The sequence below is a fragment of the Euphorbia lathyris genome, chromosome 2 (genome assembly GCF_963576675.1).
Source record: "Euphorbia lathyris chromosome 2, ddEupLath1.1, whole genome shotgun sequence".
In the NCBI taxonomy this organism is placed as follows: Eukaryota; Viridiplantae; Streptophyta; class Magnoliopsida; order Malpighiales; family Euphorbiaceae; genus Euphorbia; species Euphorbia lathyris.
This window is the reverse complement of record NC_088911.1, coordinates 102,741,679-102,750,490: the sequence shown is the minus strand read 5'-3', so window position 1 is coordinate 102,750,490 and position 8,812 is coordinate 102,741,679. Positions and strand designations below refer to the sequence as shown.

At 36.2% G+C, this 8,812-nt stretch overlaps 1 protein-coding gene across 1 annotated transcript; it reads right to left on the bottom strand.

Annotated features, from left to right (window-relative positions):
- Positions 1-704: 704 nt before the first annotated feature.
- Positions 705-2,870, bottom strand: LOC136219207 (serine acetyltransferase 1, chloroplastic). The gene has a single exon (XM_066006498.1). It carries the CDS (start codon positions 2,733-2,735, stop codon positions 1,617-1,619), a length of 1,119 nt encoding a protein of 372 aa, XP_065862570.1. The 5' UTR covers positions 2,736-2,870; the 3' UTR covers positions 705-1,616.
- Between the last annotated feature and the right edge of the window lie 5,942 nt (positions 2,871-8,812).

Below are 8,812 nucleotides of genomic sequence, written 5' to 3'. Positions count from 1 at the left end.
TATTTTAAAATTGTATCAAACATTTTTTGATCTCCGACTTAGAATGAAAAAACAAAAAACAGTTCCGAAAAATGAAAAAAATGACATTTAGATTAAACTATTCCACATCATACTTTAATGGAATAAGGGCCAAATTTAACTCTTGTATTTTTTTTTTATAGATGTAAATTTAGTCTTGATTTACGAAACAAATTGTCAATTTTTTTTTAAGATGCAGGTTTAACTATTATTTAAATATCGCATCTAATCTTGCAAACATTAACTATGCTTAAAATATTTAGAATGTTATTATTGGTAATATATGGGTTAAATTGATACTGTTTAGAAACATTAGACTTTTATTTGTATCATTTTGTACGTTATAATTAAATCTACACTTTTCTCCAAAACTAAGATAAAATTTGGCCCTTATACATATTTTAGTTGTTAACATTTTATAATAGGTCATATGGATTTTAGGAGATATCAAAGCATGAAATACACTAAAATCTAAGTAATAAAATTGTTCATGTCCCCATTCCGTGGAGATTCGGGTTCCCATAGGGCTCCCCAATCTTCGTTACTCAAATTCTAAATAATATTTTCTTTGGTGTAATTTAAATTTTTGCTATATAACACAATTAGACAAATTTAATCTATAAAATATTAGTATACTTTATCCAAAAAAATGCATCAATCATAATTAATAAATAATACATCAAATATAAAAATTATCCAAATATAAAAATAATCTAAAAAATCATATAAACTACATATTTATTGTAAAAAGTTCATTAATACACCAAACATGATACTAATTCTATTCATAATTCATGTGGAAACATAACGAGCGTGGGGATGGGAATCCCCATGAAGTGGGAGAAAAATCCTCGTCCCCGATCCATCTGTGTCTGAAGATTCTTTTTCCCCATCCCCACCTTATGGTGAAAGTAAATGGGGATTCTCTATCTCCGTTTAGTAGAATCTCCTAGGGAGATGGGGAAACTCTGTTCCGGTCCGAACTAGACATGAACATGGATTTGCCCAGGTTGGGCTAAAGTCGGAGCTAATTGAATTCTATAAGTAACTGTTTTCCAAAATAAGTGTCATTGTCTTCTAGACACAGTTGGTGAGAATATTGCAACTATTCATTACAGGAGGAAAAGAAAAACAATAACCACATAAAAAGATATTAAACTCGGGCACTTGGACAACAACTTGTCAAAATCTAAACCACTAACTAAAATTAGAATAAAACCAAGTAATGTCAATGTCATTAACTTGGTGTTACATTACAAGGGATCCAGAAATAAATTCCAAGGAAGTACATAACATTACTTGACTAAGATTACAACAGAGTCTACTCTGTTTTAAAGCAACAGAACTTCAAGTCTCAATTACAAAAGAGACCAATTTTTAAAACCCAGATGCAGAACAAAATTTCTTAACCAATACAATGTAGAATGTAACAATCCAGTTTTGAGTAGATGGCCCGGGGTAGAACGCCTGAGACTGTGACGAGGGCACAAATTAACTCAATCCACATTGAAAATGGAGCGAAAGTGTCCAAACTATATTAGTAAATAATAATGTTTCCAATATATGTAGACGCGTAGAATGAGGGTCATAGAAACTCTCTAGATAACATAATCAGACCATTCAGCAATATTTGAAGTATGATCCATAGTAAAACTAGGAATCTTATCAAGCTTAGTTGGATTGTCTTTCCCTCCAATCAATCTTGCTGGATTTCCAAGTGCAGTAGTTCTGGCAGGTACATCCTTCACCACAACAGATCCAGCCCCAATTTTAGCCCCTTCACCAATCCAAATATTACCTAAAATACAACTCCCAGCCCCAATCAATACCCCATCCCCAATCTTAGGATGCCTATCACCAGAAGCCTTCCCTGTACCTCCTAAAGTCACATTATGCAAAATTGACACATTGTTCCCAATCACAGCTGTTTCACCCACAACTACTCCTGTGGCATGATCAAGCAAAATCCCATGCCCAATTTTTGCACCAGGATGAATATCAACAGCAAAAACCTCAGATACTCTATTTTGTATCAATAGGGCTAAAACATCCCTCCCTTGTGACCACAATTTGTGTGCAATTCTATGTGATTGACAAGCAAGAAATCCTTTGAAATTCAAAAAACAGTGCACATAACTTATACAAGCTGGGTCTCTTTCCTTTACTGCTCTCATATCTTCTTTAACATAATTAATTATATCTTCACTTTCATCAAGCACTCCTATGAAAATATCTAACAGAGTAGTAGCGGGGAGGCTGAGATTACTTAGCTTGATTGCGAGGTGATTTGCCAGCGCTGTTTGTAGAGATCTCTGGGAGAGAATTGAAGTGTAATAATAGCTTGAGAGGATGGGTTCTTGCTGGATGTCGAATTTGGCTTCTTCGAGCATTTTCAGCCACGGGTCTTCTTTAAAATCGGTGTCTTGTTCTCCGATTATTGGGCGGGTGTGAATCGATTTCAATTGATTCTTCGAAAAGGGCTTGGTGGAAACCTGATCCGAAAAAGTGGGTCGGATGAATTTAGCGTAATTGAAAGAAGTATCATCGGATTTAGACCTGTTTGGATTTGGGGGAAGTTGGGGGGAATTGGTTCTGTGAGTATGAACACAAGCGGCCATGGAATTGAGATTAGGTTGAGGATGAGGTTTGATTCGGAAAATGGATGAAGAAGAGATTGGAGAAAATGATTTATATAGAGAAGAAGACGGAAGCTTCATTGAATAATTTAAATTTAATAAAATAAAAAGAAAGAAGGTTGATTGGGGAAGAATTTGAGTGGAAGTTGGAAAATTGGAATTATTGACGCAATAGAATAGAGGGATTTCCCAGTTTTGGCTGGACAGGATAATTCTATCAATTACACGAATTTAAAGGCTCTTGCTGCTGCACTTTTTTTTCTTCTTTTAAGAAAAATACTGCCATCATTGATATTTGAATTGATGGCCAAGATTTGTGGATTAAATAATCAATTTTAAAATTTCAAGTGGATATAGTATTATTTGGTTGTTTATTGCAAAATAATATATATTATATTATAGATGTTTTGGATTATGTGGAAAATATCTATCTTGTAAATAAATACTCTTATATACTCGTTGATTTGTCCAAAAATATTATTATTAAAAAAATTATATTAAAAGTAAAATAAATATCGAAAAATTAGAAAAATATTTTTCGGGAAACAAATGGGACGTTAATAAGAAATCTATCTAGTTATTACTAAATATATATAAACGAATTCATAGTACGATATGTTGCTCTTACCGTAATCAAAGGTTTGAGAGTGTAAAATAATGTGTATATTTGTTTGAACGTAAGATTACACATATAGAGAGTATAAATACAAAAAGGCAAGACTCCCTGATATTGAAGAGTAAATAATGGTAATTTGAAATTTAAAGAATTGCTAACTATCTGTAGGATATTTTTAGGTTATAACCGGTTATAGAGTATTAGTCAATTGATGATTAGGTGTATTGACTAAGTATTATTTACAGCCCCCTTCAAGCCAATACCGAGATGAGAGGCAAACTTGTTCACGAAGGACTTGGAACAGTGTCGTTGGTAGCTACTTGGTCAAAATATCAGCCACCTGATCATCAGTGGAGATAAAACGAATGTTGATGAACCGAAACTGAACGTGTTCATGAACGAAGTGATAATCTAATTCAATATGCTTAGTCTGAGCATGAAATACGGGGTTGAGATTCAAGTATATGGGCACAAATATTGTCACGCCATAGGGTTACCGGTCGAGGAATTGGGTGGCCCAATACATGAGGGAGAGACCGAAGCTAAATTAGTTCGGTAGTTGCGTTTGCAATGACTTTATACTCACTTTGAGTGGAGGATCGTGCAATCATGGGTTGTTTCTTTGTATGCCATGAGAAAAGGTTGTTGCCCAAATAGATACAGTAGGCTCCCGTAGAACAACGATCATCCGAGCAACCCCCCTAATCATTGTTAGTGTAGCAGTGCACTTGACGAATAGGAGTGCGGTGGAAAGTGAGACCAGTGTCAGAAGTGCCCTGAAGATAAAGAATGGTACGCTTGACTACTTTCCTGTGTATATCAATGGGACAGTGAAGGAACTGATAGAGTTTGTTTATCGAGAAGGCAAGTTTCGGTCGAGTGATGGTGAGATACTGTAATGCTCCAACCATACTGCAATATTCTATCTCAAAGTCGAGTAGTGTGCCAGTTTCTTTGGATAAAGATGGTGTAGTGGCCATGGGAGTTAGACATGGTTTGCTATCAACCATTTTGATTCGATCCAGAATATCATTGATATATTTTTCTTGACAAATATGAATGCCACTACTAGATTTCTAGATCTAGAAAGTACGAGGCTCTCCCAATATTGTGTATTGTAAATTCCAGCTTAATTTGAGAAATGATCTGTTGAATGAAAGTTGGTAGTGTGTCGGTGATAAGAATATCATCAACATAGCATAAGATATAGACCATGTCTGTCTCAATTTTCTTAACAAACAGAGGGTTGTCTGTAAGAGACATAACAAAGCCAATTTGAATGAAAAATTGCTTTAACCGAGTAAACCATTCACATGGAGCCTGCTTAAGTCCATACAGTGACATCTTGAGGTGACAAACGAAATCTAAGTGATTGTTGTTAGTGAATCCATGTGGTTGCTCTATATAGATAATTTCAGTTAAGTTGCCATAAAGAAAAGCATTAGAAACGTCAAGTTAGTTAAGGAACCAGCCATTGGAAGAAGCAAGTGTAAAGATAGTGTGAACAGTCATAGCTTTGAATACAGGGCTAAAACTTTTTTTATAATCCAAGCCAGACTGCTGGGAGAATCCACGAGCAACAAGTTGAGCTTTGTAATGTTCAATGGAGCCATCGGTACTGCCATTTGGTGTGAAATAACTAGCGGCAAGTGAGAATGTTTCGATTTTATAGCCGAGGAACTAAGTCTCATGTATCATTATCAAGTAGCGCTTTGATCTCTTCAGAAATTACAAGTCTCCATTCTAAGATTTTGTTTGCCTTTTAAAAATAAGTTGGATCAACAACGTCAGTTTGTATGGCAGTGAGTGCAGAGAAACGACTATGGGAATGTGACATGGAGCTACAAAGATTCATTATATGTGTTCGATAAGCGGAAGAGCTGACAAGAGGAACTAGTTGAAGTTGAGCAAACGGGCCAACAATTAGAAGAATAGAGGCAGTGTAGCAATCACTGGATGTAGAAGAGGAAGACGCGGGAACATGTTGATGCAGTGTGGTTAGTTCGTGTCTAGCTGCTCTTATGAAAGAAAATGGGGCATAGATAGCCTGGTTCAGTGAGGCATCATTAGACGTTACTGTTATGGCTGCATAATTTGGGTCTGTTGCATAATGAGCAGAATTTGGTTACAAAAAAAAAACGGAAATTGGAAAAGCATGAGGGTCATTAACGAGCGGAACAATGCTGTCAGGTGAGGTTCGAGTCAGAATTGGACTTTTAGCAGCAACAGGCCAAACAGAGTTCGGGGTCATGAATATTTACCGAAGGGTTTTGTGAAGAGGATGGCGGAAGTAGGCACGCAGCAGGCAGTCCCTTCTTACTCAAGCGGTGTAGGAGGGATTGGTAGTGTTACCATTATTGATGATGGGGACGTTGGTGGTGATAGATGAAGATGTTTGTCTTGCACTGGGAAGATAGTTTCATAGAATTCAACGTGTTTGCATGTATAAATGCGGTCAGTTAAAAAATCCAAGAATAAATCACCCGAATGGTTAGGGAATGGACCTAGGTATATGCATCATTTGTAACGATAGTCAAATTTATACTTGTTATACGGGCGTAGGTAGGGATAAGTTTCACACCCAAACATATGTAATTTTAAGTAATTTTGTGAAACATGAAATAGTTTGAAGGAAGGGGATTCATTGTTTAAGGCTGGTGTGGGCATAATGTTAATCAAACGGACATTATGTGAAACATCATAATTCTAAAAAATTTAGGGTAAAGATGCATTTGCAAGAAGTGTTAAAGCAGTATCAATAATGTGTCTTTATTTTTTTTCAATAATACCATTTTGAGCATGTGTATGAAGACATGCAAGTGTGTGTATCCCTTTTTCCTTAAAGAATGATTGTATGCGTGGAAACTCACCACCAAAATCAAAGTAAAATTTTTTAAGGCAAGCATTAAATTCATTCACAATAACTACATAAAATTCATGAAATATAGAAAACACATCACTTTTGGATTTTATGCAATACACCTATGAAAAACAGGTAAATTCATTAATAAATACCACAAAAATATCGATGTCCAAAAGAAGGTAGAACATGGGATGGGCCCAAACATCTGCATGAATAGATTGAAAAGCAATAGTACTATACCTAGAAATTATAGTCAAAGGCTTGCGAGATGATTTTCGTAAGGGACAAAAATCACACAATATCGGGGAGACCCTAAGTGTGGAAAATTATGCTTACGAACAACTTGACTGACGGTTGAATTCTAACAATGCATGAGTCTCGATTTCCATCTAGAAAACGACACTTTCTTATTTATTAATGCTTTCTTCAAAGTAGATGGCAACATATCTAACCCCTCTTCCCTTGACCTACGCAACAAGATTACCCGCATGTCCTAATCCTTGACAAGAAAAAAATTGGACGAAAATGAAAAGAAACACGAGTTATCTTTAGTGAATTTTTGAATAAATAATGGGGATTTGGCTAAATTTGGAATAAGTAAGACATCATGTAAATGAAATTGATTAGTTTTTGCAGTACTAGAATGTGAAATTTTCATACCTTGTCCATTGCCAACATAGACATTGTCATAACCATTGTAAGGAGCTTGGTTATGAACTTGATTATGATTGGTTGTCATATGATGAGTGGCACCCTGATACAGATCATCACATTAATTCTTCTACCTTGGTTCATTCTAGTAATGGGCCTAAAATGTGGAAAGTATATTCTAGAAGACCTAAGGGTATTATGGGTAATAAAGGGTAAATTGTAGTGAGGTGGCAATAGTTAGTTACTGCTAGGGGTTAGCATCGGTTCGGTTCGGTTACTAACCGAACCGAACTTTCGGTTAACCGAACCGAAATTTGTGTTATTTTCATAACCGAACCGAACCGAACCGAACCGAATAAGATTGGTAACCGAATTTTATTTAACCGAAAAGTTTCGATTCGGTTCGGTTACCGACCGAATAACCGAAAATTCATAATATTTAATTTTTGTATATTTTTATTTAATTGGTTTTTAAATAATGCACTTGTATAAAAGTTACAATTGATGAAATTAAAGACTAATGAACCAAAATTTATATATATAAAGATAAAAGTATATTTTTTAGGGGTTAGATTTTAGATTTTATAAGTTATTTATATATGTAAAAATAAAATTATATTTTTTATATTTATATACCAAGTTCGGTTCGGTTATCGGTTATACCGATATATTTTTTCAGTAACCGAACCGATAACCGATTACCAAACTAAACTAAAATTAAAACCGAACTGAACCAGAATGTTAAAATAACCGAACTAAACTAAAACTTCGGTTCGGTTATCGGTTTGGTAATCGGTTACCGGTTATTTTGCTCACCCTACTGCCTTGGGGAATGGGCAGATGGTTATATTAAGAGGTGTGTGTGTGTGTGTGTATGTGTATGGGGGATATGATTGTAGAATTCTCTATTTTGGCTCCTAGCGCATAGCCTAGTGAGGGAGGAGGATTTCCTGGAAATCCTAGTTTGTGAATGTAATGGGTGTTGCATCATTTTCTAGTTAATCAACTATCTACTATTCTTCTCTTTCTATTTCTTTTCATCTTGTTCTTAAGTTGATGATTCTCAACATTGGTCCGACCTGTCGGATTCAAATTGGGAGGCTCTGTTTTTTTTTCCAGCCATGGAAACACGAACTCAAGGTTGTTTGGATTTGCATGAGGAGCAAATTAAAGCATTACGGATTGATGTCGATGCCATCAAACAGTCGGTTCAATCTCTAGAGGCAGACAAAATTAAGCAAGAAGAATTTCGTTTGTTCATTACCTCGTGGGTGAAACAACAAGGGAAGCAACCGAAATCAGATGACGGTCCAGGCCCTGAAGTTGATAATACCAAAAGTCTTACTCCACCATTTGGATCTTCTTCTCATTCTCATAGTCATTCAACAAACAACAATGAGTTTCATGTAGCAGCAAAGAAGGTAAAACTCCCTGAGTTTTATGGTTATGATCCGCGAGGGTGGATTGCAAAGGCAGAGTTGTATTTTGATATTCATGGGACTCCTGAGGAGATGCAAGTTCGTTTGGCCCAACTCAGCATGATAGGGGTGGCTCTCCATTGGTTCATGGTGGTGAAGGAGGTTTATGATACTCTGACTTGGACTCAGTTCACCAGTGAACTACTCTAGTGGTTTAATGGGTTAGAAATTCAAAACCCTTATGAACAACTATCAACACTACAGCAAACAGGTGATATTCATGATTATATAGAAGATTTCGATTATTTTCTTTCTCTAGTTCCTCGTCTTTCAGAAGCCCAGTCTCTGGGTTATTTTTTGGGGGGATTATGGAGTGAGGTGAAGTGATGGGTTCGTCCTCATCAGCCGAAGACGCGATCGCAGGCGATGTACTTAGCCAATGATGTGGAAGAGATGTTGAATCCATCAGAGAATTTGGGAGCCGCAGGCCATTTTAGGTATGACAGACCAAGGGAATAGCGTATTAACGCTAACGGTTTCCACCGGCCCAATTGGAAAACGGGCCAAACGGGTCAAATACCCAAAACCGAATTTAAAAGGGGGACCCAAC

Coding starts and splice junctions, on each gene's coding strand:
- LOC136219207 (XM_066006498.1), bottom strand. CDS start 2,735: ATGAAGCTTCCGTCTTCTTCTCTATATAAATCATTTTCTCCAATCTCT.